This window comes from Triplophysa rosa, linkage group LG11 (genome assembly GCF_024868665.1).
Source record: "Triplophysa rosa linkage group LG11, Trosa_1v2, whole genome shotgun sequence".
NCBI lineage: Eukaryota > Metazoa > Chordata > Actinopteri > Cypriniformes > Nemacheilidae > Triplophysa > Triplophysa rosa.
Window position 1 is genome coordinate 9,611,004 of NC_079900.1, and position 21,883 is coordinate 9,632,886.

Below are 21,883 nucleotides of genomic sequence, written 5' to 3' on the forward strand. Positions count from 1 at the left end.
GAAATGTAGCACAACCTCGTATTTAAAAATAGATGACAGTGGGCGTGTGCACTCGGATGCTTTTTTTTACCTTGATTACTCCCGTTTAAACTAACTTTTATTTTATTTAATGAAGTTCTCAAACATACGTATTGCTCTTGATGTTGTTGTTTTATGCAGGAAGTAAACACTGTAATTGTTTGTAATTCAATTCTTGCGGAAGATCGTGTCGTTTCATCCTCTGGCACCGCTGCAACTCGCCGAGTTCGAGCTGACGTGCATTCGAGTGGGACTGAACCACCACACAGACGATCGACTGTTCTTAAAATACAGCGAGACCACTTTCTCTGTAATAAAACTACGTGTAAAAACGGGAAACAGTACTAAATATATGTTTCTAAAACTATTTCGCTTATGGCAAATCGGGAAAAGAACAAAAAGACGCTTCTAGAGTTGGCAAAGCTTCCAGAGAACAGCAACTGTGCGGATTGCGGAGCGCCAGGTGAGTGCAGTCACATCTATTGTCAGCAACATCCACTGTGAATACGTCTTTACTGTTGTTGGGAAATGCAAAATAAAAGTGCAACGTACAAAGCGTCCTTCTATAAATTGTGTGTTCACTAAATAATTTTGAGAGGGTTGAGAAATATTTGGTCTGTCATCTTGGTAAACATTGACGGGATGAGATGATCAAACTACATACATAATTATATAGCTATTTGTAGTGAGGCCGTAGTAACTGTTAAACATCAATGGCAGTTTTTTTAACGAACTTTCAACCACACCTGTAATTTAAATTACACGTTTTTCTATATTCCTTTAATACAATTAGAGTTATTTCTACCAGATTATTACTACACGTACAGTTAGAGTAAGTACAGTGATAAGAAAACATGACAAAGTTTCAGCAATTGCTTATTGATTTTATGGCACATTTGTAAACCAATCCTTGTAGGGATGTTAAAAAACCTAAATGTAAAATGAGTATTTCAGTTTATTCATTATGTGACTCAAATAGGGTTATTGTTTGAGCTGATTCAGATGGAGTTTTCATTTGTAAATTGTAAGTTTCTTTGTCCCTGTTACCATTTTAAGATCCAGACTGGGCTTCATATACGCTGGGAATATTTGTGTGTCTGAATTGTTCAGGAACTCATCGCAATCTTCCGAGTGTGAGTCGTATCAAGTCCATACGCTTAGACTTCTGGGATGATGAGCTTGTGCAGGTTTGGGCATATTCAATGATTTATGATTAATAAGTATGATTATTTCATGGGTATGATCCCTCATCTCTCTATGTTTTGCTCCTTATGTAAATTCCTGAGAAGTTCATGAAGGCCAATGGAAACGGTGCTGCCAAAAACTTCTATGAGAAATGTATCCCAGTCTTTTATTATCAACCCCGGACAGAAGATTGCGAGTAAGTAGTCCAGCTTCTGCACACTGAACATTTAAACCAACTGATTTCAGTACAGAAACACTTACATAAAACTACATCTGTAACATAATGGAGCAGATCTATGTTTTGGGAAGTTTGAATAAAAAGGGCTGATCATGCAAACATCTCACTGGCAGTGAAAATGGCTATGTACTATTGTTGGTCACTGTAAGAGGAACTACTGATTCAAGCAAAGGGCTTTCTGGTATTGAAGGCATAGACCTTTAATTATATGCATTGTCCTCTTAATAGTCTGTGTTGCACGTGCATCAGTTGACTATATACTTGCTAAACCTATCCTTTGAACCTTCCATCCATTTTCCAAGCTTGCACATTAAAGGCCTGGATCCTCAACCACATAAATTTAACTCTGCCAAATTTGCTGTGTGATTTACCTTGTTATTAGTTTATATTTTTGCTTTCTGTGTGTATGTAGGGTACTGAAAGAACAATGGATTCGGGCCAAATACGAAAGAACGGAGTTTACAGAGCAAAATAAAGAAAGACCCTACACAGCAGGTAGTCCAGTTTTATATTTAGATTATTTAACAATATGCCCTGGGTTTCAAACCCATGACTTTTGCACGGCTAACGTAATTCTGAAATAACCCACATATTTCCTCACAACTAAACAATATAACAACTCCACCGGAACGGAGAATCAGAACTAACTTTTGAAGATTTTTATTTATGGCCTTTGTAAATGTTCCTCTGCGAATATTAATGATAATAAGAATCTTTCCATAACATTATTTTGCTTGATTTTAGGTGTATATAAGGGCATGTTGTGGAAGAAGGGGAAGGATAAAGGACAGTTTCTTGAGAGGAAGTTTGTTCTTTCTGTGCACGATTTTACCCTGAAGTACTACAAGGATGATGTGAGGAGCAATTCTTTTCTTGAGCAATTCTTCTAGGAAATCTCTTTTTGTAGCATCTTTAAATAATACAACAATTGATAAAGTAATGTAATAAATGTTTAGGTGCACAGCTAAACAGTAGCTAGAATGTCATTTAGTATCTCTGCTTTTCAGGAATCTAAAGGGCCAAAGGCCATCATCTCTGTGAAGGACCTCAATGCAACATTCCAGCCTGTGAAGATAGGACATGCTCATGGCCTTCAAATCACCTACTGTGTGGACGATCACACCCGAAATCTTTTTGTTTACCATAAAAATGGAAAGGTGAGCACCTTTAGTCCATTATGGTTTTTGTCAAAGTATTGGACGCTTTTCAGTTTTTCAGTTACTTTCAGTTTTCTAAAAAGGTTGTTTGTTTTTGTAATTCTTTCATTTAAGGAAATTGTCAATTGGTTTAATGCAATTAGAGCTATTCGCCACACCTACCTGAAGACGGCCTTTCCTACAGCTAGTGATGAAGATGTAAGTACATTTTGAATTACTGTCTTTTGGTTAATATAGCCCCATCTCAATGCTTACAATTTTGAATATGATTATCTTGTGAAAAAAAGCTTCTTCTCCTGTTGAAAATGTGCCTACATTGCTACATAAAAAGGAAGTTATACCAGTTTCCCCTTTTCCAAGTGCTTTTACTTCCTAAAACCATAAACAGCTTATGGCCTCTCTTCCCTCACATTTTAAACAAAGGATCTTCAAACAAATGACAAACACCACAACAGGTTTTGTGAGTTTCTGAATTCTATAACCTAGAAAACATTTGTTTTAGTGGTTAGGTATGTGCAGCTTTCTGGTCAAAGGTCTAGGACTATATTGTACTGTCCATGGTATACGACCACTCGCGTTTACTTCAAAATACTAAAACTATACCAATCTACAAATTTAACAATATGTTTTTGTCAGAGTATGAAATTCTTTGCTCTTTTGTTACCTACAAGATCCTTTAACAATATTTTGATGTTTTAAGATAAAACCACGGATCACCAGAAACTATCTAAAAGAGGGTTACATGGAAAAGACTGGCCCACTGGTAAGAGTTTTCTAACACAAATTGCAACATTTACTATCTAAAACTTTTTTCATGTTTTACTTGTTCTCTTGGGCTGGTTTAGCTCTAGTAAATAAAAAATACTACAATTCTAACATATTTACAAAAAGGTTGATATTTTTGAGACCCATGTGTAGTTCTGTAAATTTCCTTCTGTTTATGTGTATTATTTAAAACTTGAAAATAGATTAGAAATAGAAAAGACAATGACTCTTTGTGTGTTTATATATGTTGAACAGCAACGAGAGCCATTCAAGAAAAGATGGTTTATCTTGGATTACCTGGACAGAAAACTACTCTATTTTAAAACACAGCTGGTATGAATCGAACAGATCTGCCTAAAAACTGTGTAATAAATTTGGGATTATATAAAAACACTTTTACCAGTTTGTTTTCTTTCCAAAGGATGCTGGTGAGCTTGGGGTTGTTTTCATTGGCTCAGAGCATCATGGGTATTCAGTGAGAGAGTGTGTGCCTAAAGGGACGAGAGGCAACAAATGGAAATGTGGGGTAATTGTGGAGACGCCAGATCGACAATTCGTCTTTATGTGTGAGCAAGAGCGCGAACAAAAGGAGTGGGTGGAGGCCTTGAAAAAAGTCATTTCGAAACCCATGCTGCCACAGGATTACACCAGTAAGATTCTACATCAGATCTACTAATCAAATACAACAGAAGACTGTAAAACATGGTTGAAGAAAAAACTAACACTCTTTTACAACACCACTTTTCAGCTGAAGCCAATATCCGGAGACGGAGATGAATTTGAAGATGAATGGGACTCAGAGCACAACGTATGATTGGAATCTGTCCCTGAATCTATTTTGATCAACCTTGTTTAGAAATCTAGGGTTAGACAGTTGATCTTGGATGGTCCCAGACATCATTTACTCAAAGGGAACCTTGGGCAGAATATGACTGCTAACTTTTGGATAAAAAAATCAAAAACAACAGACAATAATTTAAAGGGAAGACATTGCTGTAACTGACAGAAAGTCAGAGAAGATAACAGTGGGTCTGGGGGACAAACAAGTGGTTGATTCTGCTTGATGAGGTGGACTTCTGTCTGAAGATGGATCTTGGCTCTCTTGATATAACAAGGGATCCTGAAAGAAGCCATGACCTGAAGCACATCTTAGGCCCACGACATCTACACCTGAGAGAACTGATTAAGACTTGCTTAGATTGAACTGTACTGTGTCTTATCGATACACAGAATGAAAGTTCATAAGCAAGGATTATTGTGCATTACCATGTGCACTAATGGTAAAGGAGAAAGGAAGAACATGTAAGAGTTCTGGAAATTATGCATATGAACACATGGGCTTATAACTGAAATGTGTCTAAGTTTGGCTGTTTTTGTTGTCTAACTTAGTCATTTTGTTTAATAAACATTGACTATTTAAATTAAAAAGGTAAAACTTTTAATGATTTATTAAATTAACATAATTCTGGTATAAATTGTTCATTTATATAACATATACCTAAAAATAGCTTATTAAACTGTATACTAATAATCTATACTATTAACGTAATGCTTTCTGTTTTTTAGTTCTGTTTATAGATGTGGAAATATTATTTATATTTTAAAATATTTGTATTGAAAATTTCAAATTACGTAACATAAAGTAAACCAGTTACAACCCGAATTACGGAAATGTTGGGACATTTTTTAAATTGAATAAAATGAAAACTAAAATACTTTCAAATCTGATTTGAAAGTCTTTTAGTTTTCATTTCAGATGCCATTCTTTTACAAAAGAAGTCTGTACTTCAAGTATGCCAGTGGTATTAAACTTGAATTATTAGTGTTTTATTCTTATAGTTGTAAAATAAATGTTTGTTATAACTTAAGCAGCAAAACTGGCTCAACTGAGAAATGAAATATTAGACTGCCAAATCTTATAATTACAATCCAATGCAAGTTACAGAAGGTAAAAGGTGCGTATATTTTCTCCAGTCCTACAGGCGGCGGTATGGCGCCTTTAACACGAGCGGTAAACACAAGATATCGAGCGCGAGTAGATTCGAGATTGTCCATCGCTGCGTTCCGTAGTTACCGGTTATTGGAGGTCAGCCGCCCCTGGCGTGCGCTGGAAATGTAAACCAAGAAATGTCATGAACGGAATCTGAGAACGAGCGGTACCTTTATCTACATTGAATCTGTTTGTTTAAATGGCATAATTCACATTTATGGGTGAACTCGCGTGATTTTTCTGATTGAGACAGACTGAAGTTTCTCCGTCCGTTTTGTCCTACACAGCGCGCCAATAGTGCGCAGGCCTGCCCTGTTACATACATCAGCAACGATATCAATGATCCAAGCCAAAGGATTGATTCATTTTTTATCCTGAGCAAATTAAACTGGCAACGATGAGAAAGGACGTGAGGATATTACTTGTCGGAGAGCGTAAGTGAATAAATTCACGGATTCCAGTTTGCTGCAGTATCCGACTTGATTTGCCTGCCTCTAATTTATCAAATATTTATTTCTTATTTATTACGTTAATTGATACAAATCTCTTCTACATTAAATGCCAGTGTAATTACTACATAACAAAGCAATCACCCATTTTTATGCAAAGAAGTCCATGTAACTTATACCCTTAGCTTTACGGCACTGCACTGTACGTAAAGTCAAACGTTATAATCTGCAAGTCTGTGCTTCGGGTGTAACTGAACTAAATAGTATATTAGTTACTGTTTTAAATCATAACTGAGCAAATTAGAGACATTAATGGTGTGGGTGTGTCTTAATGTTAAGTGAATTTCACCTCTGTTTATCAGAGTTTTTTTTATAACAGTTTAACAGAGAGACTCTCACAGGCTTCCAGACTGCTGCCAGATATTTTGAAGAATTTAGGAAAACAAAGAGTTCTCGAGCACCTCTGACTACCATTTAATTCTTCCTACTTTGGTAGTCAATGATGTCGTGGAACTGAAATTAGCTAACATTCTTCCAAATATCTCTCTTTGTTTTCATTGGAACTAAGTCATTTGTACAGGTATGATTAGAAATTACATGAGGGTGAGTAAATGATGGCTTTTCATCCAAATTTTTGGATGAACTATCCCTTTAAGTGTGGAGGCTCAGATAAGAATACCATCCACTAAGTCATAAAACAGCTATACCGAATATTTTGTGTCTTAGTCTATTTGTGTGGCCACTTAAATCTTAAATCCAGCCTCGTTTCTGGAAATTGCTTGGTGCTATTAATAGGATTAGATCACAGCGGTCACGGTTGATTGCTTTCTCTTCACAGCCAAAGTGGGGAAGACTTCCCTGATCATGTCACTTGTCAGTGAGGAATTCCCCGATGAGGTACCTTTCCCAACCTAATATTTGTATACACACAGTTAATGTGTTTAGTTTTTTCTTTCATGCTTGATTTTCCGATGCCCATATAATTCCCCATGCGCTGTGTGTGATTTCATTGCAGGTTCCTCTTAGAGCCGAAGAGATCACCATTCCTGCTGATGTTACGCCTGAGAGAGTCCCCACTCATATCGTCGACTATTCAGGTAATGATATTTATTCTCTTGGATGAGAGGTGGTTAATATGCAACCATCACTTGGGCTGATTTACACCCAGTTCTCCTTTTCCCCTTTAATGGTGTATTTTTGATTCTACAGAAGCAGAACAGACGGATGAGCAGCTTTACCAAGAAATTTCAAAGGTGGGGCTGATTTTAGTCTCCATTGTGACTTAGTTTTATCAATTGCTTTTTATTCATCTCCTTATTTTCTCTGTTCATACAGGCTAATGTTATTTGCATAGTCTATTCAGTTAACAACAAGAAGTCAATCGAGAAGGTAGGTCTTGTAGATGGTCCTATATACCAAACACAAAGATTGAGTTTGAATGGTGTTCTGATGTGTCTTATATTGGCATCCCTGTAGGTGACAAGTCACTGGATTCCCCTCATCAATGAGCGAACAGATAAGGACAGCAGGTGTGTGGCTTGCCAGGCTCAATGAGGCCTTAGGTCTTTAGAGTGGGATGCTTTTGAACTTCCTTTTATGTATTATTATATGTACAGTGTAATCTGTTTGTGCAAAATGAAATATAGTCTATTTATTATATTATTGTATCGGTTATTTATTAGTTATTTTAACTTTCCCCCAATAATGTTACAGAGTACCTTTGATTCTGGTGGGGAATAAATCTGACCTGGTGGAGCACAGCAGCATGGAGACCATCCTGCCCATCATGAACCAGTACTCTGAGATTGAGACCTGTGTAGAGGTGAGAAATAATGACGCAGATGTGTGTTGTACATGCCTCTCAGTGCTCCAGTGTCTGAGCGTGTGCAGAAGTGTAATAGTATCATGGTGACTCAGTGGGTCATGTGTCTGTCTACCATTCCACCTGTACTAGTGCCGTTGCTTTCAGTCTAAAAGGAGAGTGAGATCTTCCACTACAAGTTGAATGTAAATCAAATCAATCTTGAGTTCACAAACAAGATTAACTTGATGTGCGTTACTTCAGTCTTGTGAAGTTTAAAATGACCGGTTCAGTGTTTAAATTTTAGTTTTGCCACCTTTATAGTGAAAAGAATTGGAAAAAAATGACATTTGTTTTAAAATGCAACCCTTATCATACAAGAGTCGTAAAAGAGAAAAGCTGAAAAAGTCAGTTCTTGAGTGTGTTAAAGACGTACAGTTAAGTATGTATTCCTGAAACCTATATATTAGACCAACAGCAGCTATGTTTTTATGATGTTAATTTTAAGACTTAATTGTTTCTTAGTGTTCAGCCAAAAACCTGAAGAACATCTCAGAGTTGTTCTACTACGCCCAGAAAGCTGTTCTGCACCCCACTGGACCTCTGTACTCACCTGAGGAGAAAGAGGTAAGAGATGAAGCTCGCGTCACCTCAGGTTAACTCTAAAGCTATTTCACTTGTTATTCTGGCCACCAATTATTTCATTATGATTTAAAAAGTGTGTTTTTGTAGCAGAAGATTTGCAACATTGTTCGGATCTCTGAATCAAAATCCCAGATTGCAGTGGCGTTTTTGGTTGTAACAAGTTTCTTTTTTGTCTGCTCAGATGAAGCCATCTTGCGTCAAAGCACTTACTCGCATTTTCAAAATATCAGATCTGGACAATGATGGAATTCTGAATGACAACGAGCTTAATTTCTTCCAGGTAACAGCAGCATCTAGTTGTGTTTTTTTCAAATGCTTCCAAAGCAATTTGTTAATAAAGACAATGTGCTCAGACATCATGGGTTCTTCTACCTTCCAGAGAACCTGTTTTAACATCCCCCTGGCACTTCAAGCCCTGGAAGATGTGAAGAATGTTGTGCGGAAAAACATGTCAGATGGTGTGAAGGACAACGGCCTCACACTAAAGGGTGAGCAGATTACAGAGGCCATTTCTTGTATCTCAGATGCTGTGACTTTGCAACTTCATGAGTGAACTGTGATGGCTTGCATGTGGCTGGCTGTGTGTGTGTGTGTCTCTGATTTATTGTGTGTTCTTTATTTTCCAGGCTTCTTGTTTCTTCATACACTGTTTATTCAGAGAGGAAGGCACGAGACAACGTGGACCGTGCTGAGGCGGTTCGGTTATGATGATGACCTGGAGCTCACCCAAGAATATCTGTTTCCAATGTTAGTCCCAAATCCAAACTTTTTCACATTTGTCACTGTTGTGCTGGCCTGTTTTTGTCAAGAAATATGAATCCATGGTCTAAAATAGCGATATTCTAACCAGGTCAATGTGGTGAATCTCTTTTCCTAGGTTAAAAATACCTCCGGACTGCACCACAGAACTGAACCACAACGCCTACCTCTTTCTCCAGAGCGTTTTTGACAAGCATGACAAAGTGAGTTCAGCAAAACACTATTCGGCTGACAGCTGACTGCTGGATAGTTATGTAACTCCAGTCAGTTTATGGTAGTTTGAATAGAGAATTGAACTGCCATTTGTACAGGTGTTTGTTTAGTTACGTAATCTGAGGGTGTGTTTTACAACACCGCCCTGTAGATGAACACATTAGTGTCTGTTCACACATGATGTGTTCTTGTGTTTAAAAACAGGTATGATTTTGCCCAAATAGTACTATAATGTATTATTAGTTAAAGGGACTGTTCACCCGAAAATGAAATCATTTACTGTCATCATTTACTCACCCTCGAGTTGTTCCAAATCTGTATAAATTTCTTTGTTCTGATGAACGTAGGAAATAGATTTGGGAGAATGCTTGTCACCAAACAGTTCTTGGCCACCATTGACTACCATAGAAGGAAAAATGACAATGGTAGTCCAAAGTGACCCAGAACTGTTTGCTTACCTACATTCTTAAAAGGTCTTCTTTTGTGTTCAACAGAACAAAGAAATTTATAAAGCAGTTTTTCCTACTATGGTAGTTAATGGTGGCCAAGAACTGTTTGTTTACAAGCATTCTTCCTAATATCTTCTCTGATACAATTGTGTTTGTGTTAGGATCGAGACTGTGCCCTGTCTCCAGATGAGCTGAAGGATCTGTTCAAGGTCTTTCCCTACATGCCCTGGGGGCCTGATGTCAACAACACCGTGTGCACCAATGAGCAGGGCTGGATCACTTACCAAGGCTACCTGTCCCAGTGGACGTGAGTACTATATAGAAACAGTCAGGGAAATAATCGGCCATGTGATGTTCAACTATATGATCAAAAAAATTGTACTTCTAGATTAACAACTTACCTGGATGTGCAGCGCTGCTTAGAGTACCTGGGTTACCTTGGCTATTCCATTATTCAAGAACAGGAGTCACAAGCATCAGCTATTACAGGTGAGAATGTTTTTGCTTTGCTTTTCTCAATCACGCTGTATGTTCTGGGTGTAATGCATGTTAAACGTTATCAACATTCCCTTGTGCAGTCACCAGGAATAAACGCATTGACCTGCAGAAGAAACAGACGCAGCGCAGCGTGTTCCACTGCAACGTGGTAGGAGCCCGAGGCAGCGGTAAAAGTGGTTTTCTGCAGGCCTTCCTGGGCAGGAACCTGGCGGTGAGCATATTACTTGTATATATTTTTACATGTATGCATTTGACAGATTATCCAAAGCTTGCAGTGCATTCAAGTTATACATCCTAACACATGCATACATGCTTTCCCTGGGGATCAAACCCATGACCTTAGCGTCGCTAGTGTTTGTTTTTAATCATCGAAATGTTGATTGAAATCTCTCATTTATGTTCCAGCGTCAAAATAGGATAAGAGAAGACCACAAGTCTTACTATGCCATCAGTACCACTTACGTTTATGGACAAGAAAAGTACTTGCTCGTAAGTCAAAGCCCTTTTATGTTGTAAGCAAATGTAAAGATGCCTTAAAGGGATGGTTCACCCAAAAATTAAAATTCTGTCATCATTTACTCACCCTTGAGTCTGTATGAACTTCTTTGTTCTGATGAACACAGAGAAAGAAATTTGGAAGAATGCTTGTAACCAAACAGTTCTTGGCCACCATTGATAACCGTAGTAGGAAAAATTAGAGCTCCAGAACGTTTGCTTTCCTAGATTCCTCAAAAAAAATCTTCTTTTGTGTTCAACAGAACAAATAAATGTAGAAAGCAATTGTTCCTACTATGGTAGTGGCCAAGAACTGTTTGGTAATAAGCATTTTTCCAAATACGTTTCTCTGTGTTCATCAGAATAAAGACATTTATACAGATTTGGAACAACAAATTTTTATTTTGGGGTGAACCGTTCCTTTAACGTCTGGCCACTGATGATAACCGTTTTCTCTCTCTCAGCTTCATGAGGTGCTTCCAGACTTTGAGTTCCTCTCAGAGGCTGATCTGGCATGTGATGTTGTTTGCCTGGTGTATGACATCAGCAATCCTCGCTCTTTTGAGTACTGTGCTAAAGTCTACAAGGTAAGAGATTTTTTTAACTTATTCATTAGTACACTACGACTTGCATTCAGGGTTGGAAATTGGCATACTGTATGTACATCACTTTGGTAGACAGTCAAAAAATGTTTCTGTTGTGCTTGTTTAGGGTTTATTTGCTTTTGTATTCATTCACAGAAACACTTCATCGACAGCAAGACACCATGTGTGATTATTGCTGCTAAATCAGACTTGCACGAAACCCGTCAGTACTACGGCCTGACGCCACTAGATTTCTGCCGGAAACACAAACTTCATCCACCGCAGCTGTTTACCTCTAACACAGCTGATGCACCCAGCAAAGACATATACACCAAACTTACCACCATGGCCATGTATCCGTGAGTACAACCAGACTTCAGGGCTTTTCGCACTTAAAATAATTAACCCTGGACATTCTAATCCCTGGGTTACCTATTTCACGTTTTAAATTTAGCCAGGGTAAGAGAGTGTGTGTGTGTTTGTAGTCTGACGTGTCATGTCCTGATTGGACAAATACAGCGCATGACCAGTTTAAATCAATAAAAACAGGGTTTAGAATGAAGATAACCCGGGGTTACACGCCGTGTGAAAAGCCCTTTTTTGCATAACCAATCAGCCCTTTGGTCTTCTGCACCTGTTAGATTGTGATTGGCTGTCTCTTTCACACACGTCAGTCTAGTTGCTGCCGCTATTGTGTTCAATGCAGCGGCTTGGAAATCAGATCACTCAGTTATTTCAAAAAGCTTCATTGTAGTAAGTGCATAACAATTTCATGTAACCTATATTTTGTTTACGGGCTATTGAGGATGTCAGCAGTGGATTGGGTTCTTTCCTAGGTTTGTGTGTAGAAACATTGGGTTGAGTGGTTCAACTAGATGAAGCCAAACTTTACAGAAAGACTTCGCATGGTCATCTCTGTGTGCTCCTTTGGTAAATAGGCATTAGTGGTAAACATACAGTTTGTGAAATCAATTCTTAGGAAAGAACTGCAAACTTAGTGCCATACAAGCTTCCTGTGTTGTGCCAGGTTTTTGCAATCTTTCCTTTAAATCTTTCCTTTAAATCTTTCCTTTTACGTGTTCTCAATTTCATGTGCTCTTCCTGCTTGTCGGTAAAGTTTTTCCAAAAGAGGCAGTTATCAGTACTGTTTCATACACACATGCAAGCGTTTTCAATGTTATTTGTTGTGCTTACCTTCCTGCACCCCTCCATCTCCAAGTCCACCTTGCCCTCACCTGTGAGGAGGGGATGGCAAAACGTTTGGGATCCAGCTCTTGCGGAAATGCGTCACATGACACTCACTCTTCCTGTCTGTGTGTGTTTCTGCAGCCACGCCAAGTTACGCTGCATGTGCACCTGCAACAGGTGTACCTTTTGCATCTGTCACAACCTCCTCAACTCTGAGCTGGTCCGCTCGGTAAAGGCCAAACTCTACAGTGCTGTTCTGACAAGGTTTCTAAGTATAGCCCTATTACCCCCCATTCCCCCTCTCTGCAGGGCATTCTGTAACTTTGGCTTCCTAACACGCCTTTCTTTCCTCTTTACTCGTTGTCCTGGCCTGACAGTTTTACGTTGCATATCCACAGAGGGGATGTATCGAAATATTGTGGATTTCTTTTGGTGTACATGTTTTTCTTTCATGTTACCAGAGAATTTTAAATTTCTGAATTTTGTCTCAAATTGGTTTGTCTCAAAAATATTTGAAAAGGCAAATGTACCATTTGACTGAAGCTTTGTCCACAACTCCCAAACATTTGGCATAATAACAGCTTGTATTCATTAATGCGTGCGTTTGAATCTAACATTTGCAATGTGGCAATGCTTGTGCCTTTTCATTTTAGCCTCAGTCACTCCATCTCAAATCGATCCAACCAGTCTTACTGGTTCCATTTGGCAAAGCGCTGACTAAATTCTGCATTTGTGCTCAAACTTCAACCCTGCCAACTTACATCAAAGTAGGCTGTCTCCGGAGTCATTCAGTCATGCTTGAAAATGTTTTATTTTATACCTGCATGTTGCTCCTTCTAACATCTGAGCTCTTATATTCACCATCCACTCTTCACTTTGAATTTTCTATATTTTTTTTATTATGGTACTTGGAATGTAATGTTATGTTTAACCCTTTATTTTATTGGCCGGTTGGTGGATATGAGGTGGATATGCAATCTGTAAATCGGCACTAATTTACTCATCCCTGCTTCAAGGACAAATGTGGCCGTAAGGATTATAGGACTTCTCCTTTCTGGTTACATTTTTCCCTGAATCTTTTTTCATATTAATCAGTTTATCTTATTCTTGCCCTTTAATCTTACCTTCTAATCCTATTTTTGATCATAATGTAACATCAGAAGAATGCATGGGTGTATATATTAAACCAACGAGTGACATTAACCTAAAATATCCTGAAATATGCTTTTTATTTTGTATACTTTTCTGTAAAGCATGTCAATTTCTAATTTTTTTATCTCATAGTGCATGGTAATTTGATTAAATTAAGTTTCATTTTGTAATCAATCCGTTCAGTCATTGATTTTAATATGTGAATTCATGTTTTGTTCTGTCCCTCAATAGGTGTTCCTTTTCATTTGTTTGGTTGGCCCTTATTGTCTTTGCTTTGCATCTCTTTACATCATGTTAACAGTCTGACATTTCTGTCCCTCTATCTGTAACCAGCTTATGTTTCTTAGGGTTAGATGACGTATATGACACAAACAGACTAACTGGCACTAACCAGTCATATGCAATGATATGACATCAAAGGGGCTTAAATTGTATGGGCTTATGGCTTTGTTTGAAGGGCTAACGTGTCTAACCTGTTGTTGCTAGTAGTGTTTCATCTAAAATGCACACGCTTTTCATAACATTATTGTTTGAGGCTTTGATGGATAGCATTTCATATGATTTGTACTTCTACATCTGAGTTTGAGACATTGTCTGTATTGTCTTAATATTAAAGGGATAGTTTATATCATTTAAATTCAGTCACCCTCATGTTGATTAAGAATCTACATTGTGCTGAAAAAATGTTAAACCGAGTGTGATGGACTGACAGCCTCAGTGACAGTTGACTGAAGCTCCAGTCAGTCTTTAAAGTCCCAGTGAAATTAAAAATTACAATTCCTATTTGTTCATGAAACATTGCAGTGTTTTTTGTAAATAGCTTGTCAGTGTAAGTCATTCTCTTTTAAAAATTCATGTGCCCTCATAATCTTCAGTTAAAATCTGAAAATGCACTTCCGCCCTCTTGTGACTATCTATCGCAAATGATGTAAGTTTATATGGCCCCTTCAGCTGTCAGTCTGCTCCCAGCTCCATTTTAAAATGCTACGGCTGTATGTAGACATCCAATCAAATCGCAGTAAAAAAACAAGCCGCACCCACAATTTTTTCTCATTCGAAATTCCGTTTCACTTCGAAATGCGTCAGAATACGGAAGTAAAAACTATCGCAACTTCGGTTCAAAGGGACTTTTGGGAATTTTGATCACATTTTACAATAGTTTTTTTTAGGTTATCCTAAGAAAAGTGGCATGCCACCAAGTTCTAACCAAACCATAATTTAGCAGAGAATATCCAGGGTGCAAGATTGATCCATTATTCTGAATTCATGTTTAAACTCATAATGCATTCAAAACGTTATGAAATGAATTTTGTAGTTAGAATTATTTTAGTGACTTCACACTAAAAATGCAGTTGTTTTATTTATCAGGAAGCCGTATGTTTACCGCATGTGGTGGGCAGTGGGGTGTGATCTTGTCGGGTGTTTGGTTTAATTGCCGTGCTGTGTGCATGTGTGTAAGGTTGAGACCCTTTATACAAGACGTGGGCATGTTTCTATTGGCTGACGAGGAGTCCAGCCTCGTTCATCAGGTTCATGAGGTCAGCTTTGTAGAGGACTCGGTCTACATGGAGTCATCTGTTGACCCGTTTGTGTCCGTTTGTGACAGGTAAAGACCCCCCTCCCCAGGTATCACAAGTGGAAAGTCAAATGCAAAATGACTTGTGTCTATTGAATCTGTTTGTATGGTTTTTGGTCAAGATGGTTCAACAAATTTATTCATCTCTTATTTTTCTTACCCAAACGTCTGCTGACAGGTGTGTGTTGCGTAACCAAGACACAAATTCTTCAATATATCCTCAAGTCATTTATTTGTTAGTTTGTAAATGCCGTATCACATATTTCCTTTTACCAATGTTTTGAATTCATATTCATCTATATTATATCTCTCATGGGTTTGACACAGACAAGGTCACAGTATGGCTTTGATGAAGCTTTATATTTCTGTGGACACTGTCATGCTGTGTGTAGTGTTGCACTCTCTGGAAATCCGTTTTAAGGCCACTTGTTCTTGTATCATCTCTTTTATTCATGACTTGCTCATCAAAGCAACCGTCTTAAACATGTTCACCATTTTGTTCTTAAGTTGCTCTCTCTGCACATTCCCATGCTGCCCCCTGCTGTCCTATTTCAGTTCATCTACCTTTGCACAATATATTATGGGATGTCTAAAAGACAAAACAAACTGAGTTTTGCTCAAAATCTTATGTTTTAGTCTTGGTTATGTCATTCTGCACTAGCTCTGGTAGTTAATTCTATAGAGTGATCTATAAGCCTGCACATTTTTAAAAGACTGTCTTTACTCTTGGCAAAGAGAAATGCCATTGTTTTGTCATTATGTTCTGTCATATTAACACATCCCATTGTTTTACAGACACATGACCCAAGCTGACCTGAAGAACTCTACATTTTGGTTGAGGGCCAGCGTTGGTGCCACCGTGTTCGCTGTCCTTGGCTTCGCCATGTACAAAGCTCTACTCAAGCAGCGATGATCGACGCAACCGGCATGCTACAACATCCAAGTCCACCCCTGATAAACTACATTACCCATAATCTCCCATTCCTGCATAATTTCCCTCTTGACAAAATACTAAATAGTTATAGTTAGCTACATTTTGTATAGTTTAATAGCAAACTGCCTTCCGTAAGCCATGTGTCTCCTTCCATGAAGTGTTATAGAAACTCCCCTCATCAGTCATGTGGTGAAACGGGACATTTACCGTCTGACAGGAGCTGTAACTGGGTCCTCTGCTCTTTGGACAGTTTTTAATTTATGCACAATGATGTCAGGTCAGTATTAGTTGGGTGTGACCTATATTGGAAAGACACAGCAGAAAGGCAGGGTTTACTGATGGTTGAACACTATGTTTATATATGTATATATATTAAGATTACCTGTAGTTAGTGAGAAAAATCATATTTGAACTGTGCGCATAGAAATGCAGTCATGCTTTAGAGAGAAGCACTGAAACAAAGCCATGTCTCATGTAAAGGTCATTTTCCTCCTACAGCTGTATTAATTTATTAGTTATGTTTTCTTTGCCATTGCGTGAACAAGGGGTTATTTTTATGCAATATTTGGTTTTTATTTTGATAAGTTATGGTTTTCCTGTTTACTTTATGCATTTATTAAGATCATGCACGAGAAATTCGCACAATTGAGTTCAGTTCTGTTATATTAAGTGATATGATGGATGCGCTATCAGACCAATAGGACCTGCTTACTACATTATATACTACTCATTATTTCTGCCCATCTAACAATCGTGTAGACACAAAGTCACTAAAACACTGTTTTGCGCCAATGTTTCGGCTCTTATGCATATGTAACTTTCAGTGCAATTGTCCATGTTGAAACTGGAACTGTTGCACTTGTGAATTTTCAAACATTTACAATAAATAATGGTGTTGAATAAATGTGTCAGATTTGTGTGACTTAACTCTTGTAAATAGGTTGGTTATGTGTAGGCTATCTAGTGAATAAGAATGTGAGAACTGTAAAACAAACACCTCCCCCTTATTTTGCCATTGAAATGATGGAGGACAATGCTTCTTTATTACATTAACAGTCAGAAGTGAGGATATGACCGTTTCAGAGGAAGTTGTGATGTTAATTTGTCTATGGTGAAGTGTGAGCACTTTGACATCTGAGCTGAGCATGTCGACTGGAGGGGGGGTGCCGACCCCCATCTGCCAGGGCTTTCTAAAGAAACGCAAGGACAAAATGGTACGTACATATTGACTCTTCAATGCGAGGCTTGTTTACATACAACAAAATGTTTGTAACAAAATTATGTAATTTATTCACTCTCATGTCGTTCAAAATCTGTATATGACTCTTATGTGGAACAACAAAAGAAAATATTTCCAGTAATGTCTCTGTGGTTTTATGTCCATTCAATGGAAGTCAAGGTTGTTTGGTTACCAACAACGGTCTTTAAAATATATTTTATGTTCTGCAGATAGAAAGTCATACAGGTTTGGAATGACATGAGGGCGAGTAGAGGATGGAAGGATTTTCATTTTTAGGTGAACTATCCTTTTAAAATAGTCAGGTACAATATAAATATGATAACAATGCTGTTAGTACTCCATGTATTTCATTTTACAGTTCATACCTATACCTTGTTGACTTGGATATGCTTGGGTAATATATCAGCATTAATATGTCTATATGTGACTGCTTATTTTTTCTTAGAAGCTTCGGTGGGTGACTTACTGGTTCAGACTTTACAATACAACTCTGTTTTTCTACACAAAGAAACATGGATGCGCCGTAAGTATGTCAGTGTTGGATAATCTCTTAATCTGTCATATCATAAATTAATAATATGAATCAGTTAATATGATGTTTATTATATTTAGTTCCTATAGCTCAACTGATGACAAGGCAGACTAAATGACTTTTGTGTTGAGTCTCAATATAAACCCATACAAATAGCTCCTAGTTCAAACAAAAGTTATCTTGTTTAGAAAGCTTTGATTTGGGCTTCAATGAACCATTGTCCCGTTCATTGTGTAAGAATGGTGTTGTAGTTCTGGGCTGTGTTTCCCAAAAGCATCGTAAGCCTACGTTGATCGTAGCTCCATTGGTGACTATTTGTTCTAAGATCAACTTGAGGTTACGATGCTTTTGGGAAACGCAGCCCTGGTCTTTAAGCTATTGTTTCTTTCCTCCCACAGTTAGATCTCAGGGGACAGTATTACATATATGAGGTAAATCTCATCTGTGTATCATCTGTCTGTCATCTTTGTTATTTTCTGGGCAGATAAGCAATAATTGTCTATAATTGGGAATGTTTCATTGCAGTTTAAGAGTTGTTTGTATGGTGTTTAACAGGTGCAGTCTGTGCACAAGGTAAGCGGGCCAGAGAATAAGCGCTATCTTTTTGAGATGACAATGAAAAATGGGAAGAAGAAAATGCTGGTGAGTTTCCCAACCTGACACTTTCATCAATAGAGTGACTGTAATTTGTGTTTGAGGATGTGGTCAATAAATAAGGTTATTTTGTTGAAACTAAAGCCCCCACAAGAACAATTATGACTGTTTCAAAAAGGAACATACATTGCTCTTATGACACAAACCTTCACCTTTTGTACTTAAAAATTTGGGTGCTTGTTTTGTACCTCAGTTGTTAGAGGTCATTTGTTTGATTCTCACGAAGCACATATGGTCAAATGTATTGCTTGAATCCGTTATGAGTCACTTTAGATTACTCTGCAATCTGAATACAACCAAACACGATCAAATGCACTGATTGCAATGGTAAAATCAGTTGTTTTAACCATTTTTACATAAACATATACACATTTGGCAGATGCTTTTATATAAAGAGACATACAGTGCACACTTACAGTATGTGTATGTGTTTTCCTGGTAATCAACCAGAAAAATGACCTTGGTGTTGTTAGCAAAATGTTCTACAAATTGAGATAAATATATAAAATATATTGAGATAAAAAAACTACATGTGAACAATTAAACAGGCTGCAGATACAGCTGATGTTAGACAGCTGTGGATGGACCAGTTGTGGAAAGCCATGATACACAATGGGCCCAATAGAACCAGACCTGTACCTGATGGGTAATGCTTTCCTGCAAAACAATTCTTTTCAATAAGGGTTTTTACGTGAGATATAATGTTTTAAATGACGTGCGTTTGTGTGTATAATTGAGATTAGGGAGCAAATTTCAGATAATAAATCTGAAACGCAACCTTGCCTGTCTGAAGACACTTATGCAAGAGGCAACAGATGTCTCTCTTTTGATCAAGAGTCATTCCATTCCTTTAGAAGTAGTAAGTATTCATCATTCCACTTTCTTTGGGTTCTTCACAGTTATGCCTAGAATAACCATTTTGGTTCCCCAAAGAACCATTTCTTTATTAAATTTGTATAATCTAAAGAACTTTTTGCAAATAGAAAGGTTCTTCGGATGTTAAAGGGTAATTTTGGTAGTCAAAATGGTTCTTCTTTGGCATTGTGATTCATGGAGCAGCTTTTTTTGTGAACCGTGATACTGTATGTAATTTGTTTTGACATCACAATGTTTTCTGTTGATAATAAATGAAGCCGAGCAGAAAAAAAACATTTTCAGATACCTATAAATTCCCCTGATATGTTCTCAATGAAACGTTTATAGATACATTTCTCACTGGGTTCTTCTCAGATACTGATGACAAAGAAAGTCTGCACACTGACAATGAAATGGAGATGAGCACTGAAGAGATTTTACTGACAGACTATGACATTCTCCCACCTCGAAAATGTCTGTATATTTTTTCTTCATTAAGAATATTAACAGTTTGTTAAAATAGCTGCATTTGATTTGCTTTGCCTTTGCATGATGATGATTTATTAATGATTGGTTGCAGATACTGACAAAACCCTCTATAACACACAACCTAGCAATTGGCCAGCTAACCCTAACCATGCATTTGAAAGTTATTTATGTGAACAAGCTTGGTTTTTTTTCATTCAGCTCAAATCTAGTGAAACAAACATTGACTCGTTTAGGATCATTCATCAATTGGTGGCTGAGGAGATTCTGAAGCAGCTATCCAGCCATCAGCCCCAGAGTGCCATAGCAATGAACCTGCTTCAAAACAAAATGCTGTTTGACCACAGATCAGAATCAGAAGAGCTTTATTGCCAAGTGTGCTTGCACACACAAGGAATTTTCTTTGGTGTTGGAAGCTTCTAGTACAGACATTCAACACAATGACAATACAATATAATACGATTGTATTGTATTGATTTGATCAAGATGAATTTAAAAAGTGTGTCAGAGATCGGTTTATCAAGCGGACCAAAAAAAGCAAGGGGGATTCAAATGACAGTTGGTTTTCTCCCTTAATAGAGCATGTGTGGAAGAGACTCTAGAGAAAGCTGTAGACCTTTTAAAGGGAGCTTACGAGTGTTTTGAAGAGGATGCTTTTGTTGCACAACAACTTGCACGACTTAATGAAAATAAAAGGTTTGAGGAAGCTCATGGGCTGAATGTGTAACGTCTCATCTCCCACAACACATATACATACTTGACACAGTGGGACAAGTGTACAAAAAGTGGTTCTATCACAAACATGACATTGTTCTTGAAAAGGATCCCATTAAACCAGAGGACGTTGCTGATATCATTGATACAGCTCTAAAAGGCATCAATGCTTTTAGAGCCTCGGAAAACTGTCCAGAGTCACAGACAGAGTGCTTAAATAATTCATATTTTGGAGAAGTTGACATTGGATGTCGATTGCTTGAGCTCCTTTCACGTGTAGACGTTTTTGCTAATGACAAATCTAAATTAATGGATTACCTTCTTACTGCTCACATACCCGAGGAAGTCCAGAAACCTTGGCAGAAGTCAGAGGTGTAAAGAGTACCTGAAAACCATACTTAAGTAAAAGTACAGATACCTTGCAGTGAAAATTACTCCATTACAAGTTACAAGTTACCAATTCCAAAACGACTTCAGTAAAAGTCTTCGAGTATCTGATTTGAACAGTACTTGAGTATTTTACTCATACTGAATGTAGGCTCAAAGCAGCACTAGTCCCCAACACTTAAGAGACATGTCAGTGAAAAACTAGAAACAGTTGATTTGTGAGGAGAGCAATCGCATTTATTTTCTTAAATCATAATAAGACTGAACACCTCAAAATGCAACAAATCATGGTCGACACCATAACCTACGTCATTACAAACACCCAAGTCTCATTTAAGCTCAAGTGCTCATAAGTAAACCAAAGTCCTTCAAAAAGGTCTCTTCAATATAACAGATAAATAAAATAATGTTAAGTAGAATTAAAAAGTCAAAGCCTTTTTGCACTGGACATGCTGGTTTGGGCCTCATCGCCAGCTGCAGTCATGTCCTCATTTCACATACACTGTTAGCCCTTACCTGCCATTTCTACAGTAATATATTGGCAACACTGTTGCCTGCTAGTTACTGTAGGTGTTTTACAGTAAACTACTGCAATGGCTGTTTGAAGATACATTAATAAAGAATCTATTAACGCACTTAAGTCACACAGTCTTAGATGAACAAGTGTAAATAACAGATGAACACAATAAATCTGTCAAGATTTCACCAGAGGAGAATTAAACACAAACATCAATAACATCTTCACATATTACAGACACCACTTTCACTTTATTTCTGTCATCTGTGTAAGATCTTATTGAGATTTAACTCTAGTTCATAGTGGTTCAATTATGTTTTAAGTCACCATTATGGCGATCAGTGTTTGCTTTGGTTGGACTCTTTGACTTTCTTGTAGCTTTAAAATGTACACTTATACAAT

At 37.6% G+C, this 21,883-nt stretch overlaps 3 protein-coding genes across 8 annotated transcripts; all 3 read left to right on the forward strand.

Moving 5' to 3' along the window:
- Positions 1 to 100: 100 nt before the first annotated feature.
- On the forward strand, positions 101 to 4,778 carry adap2 (ArfGAP with dual PH domains 2). 2 transcript variants are annotated; one of them, XM_057346179.1, is made up of 11 exons: positions 101 to 481; positions 1,075 to 1,205; positions 1,308 to 1,399; positions 1,854 to 1,936; positions 2,186 to 2,295; positions 2,449 to 2,598; positions 2,713 to 2,796; positions 3,299 to 3,361; positions 3,619 to 3,696; positions 3,767 to 4,013; positions 4,112 to 4,778. In XM_057346179.1, the coding sequence occupies exons 1-11, from the start codon at positions 394 to 396 to the stop codon at positions 4,138 to 4,140; spliced, it is 1,155 nt and encodes a 384-aa protein (XP_057202162.1). In that variant the 5' UTR covers positions 101 to 393; the 3' UTR covers positions 4,141 to 4,778. The 2 variants fall into 2 exon arrangements, with proteins under 2 accessions (XP_057202162.1, XP_057202163.1); XM_057346180.1 differs by having other exon boundaries at positions 3,785 to 4,013.
- Positions 4,779 to 5,418: 640 nt separating this feature from the next.
- rhot1a (ras homolog family member T1a) lies at positions 5,419 to 16,991 on the forward strand. Its single transcript, XM_057346330.1, has 21 exons — positions 5,419 to 5,787; positions 6,641 to 6,699; positions 6,818 to 6,899; positions 7,012 to 7,055; positions 7,138 to 7,191; positions 7,279 to 7,331; positions 7,516 to 7,624; positions 8,129 to 8,230; positions 8,430 to 8,528; positions 8,628 to 8,736; positions 8,875 to 8,995; positions 9,126 to 9,210; positions 9,831 to 9,976; positions 10,058 to 10,158; positions 10,248 to 10,378; positions 10,573 to 10,656; positions 11,127 to 11,249; positions 11,403 to 11,605; positions 12,576 to 12,698; positions 15,046 to 15,192; positions 15,958 to 16,991. Exons 1-21 carry the CDS (start codon positions 5,751 to 5,753, stop codon positions 16,073 to 16,075), a joined length of 2,130 nt encoding a protein of 709 aa, XP_057202313.1. The 5' UTR covers positions 5,419 to 5,750; the 3' UTR covers positions 16,076 to 16,991.
- An 87-nt stretch (positions 16,992 to 17,078) lies between these two features.
- On the forward strand, positions 17,079 to 21,494 carry LOC130562086 (uncharacterized). 5 transcript variants are annotated; one of them, XR_008963899.1, is made up of 8 exons: positions 17,086 to 17,310; positions 17,546 to 17,612; positions 17,782 to 17,859; positions 18,267 to 18,299; positions 18,424 to 18,510; positions 19,071 to 19,168; positions 19,266 to 19,381; positions 19,753 to 21,494. XR_008963899.1 is itself a non-coding variant. In XM_057346901.1 (8 exons), coding segments are annotated over exons 1-8 (582 nt in total). In that variant the 5' UTR covers positions 17,090 to 17,241; the 3' UTR covers positions 20,102 to 21,494. The 5 variants fall into 5 exon arrangements, 2 of the variants coding, with proteins under 2 accessions (XP_057202884.1, XP_057202883.1); XM_057346901.1 differs by lacking the exon at positions 17,546 to 17,612 and having other exon boundaries at positions 17,090 to 17,310; positions 19,753 to 19,851; positions 20,100 to 21,494; XR_008963898.1 differs by having other exon boundaries at positions 17,079 to 17,310; positions 17,782 to 18,299.
- The last annotated feature ends 389 nt before the right edge of the window (positions 21,495 to 21,883 follow it).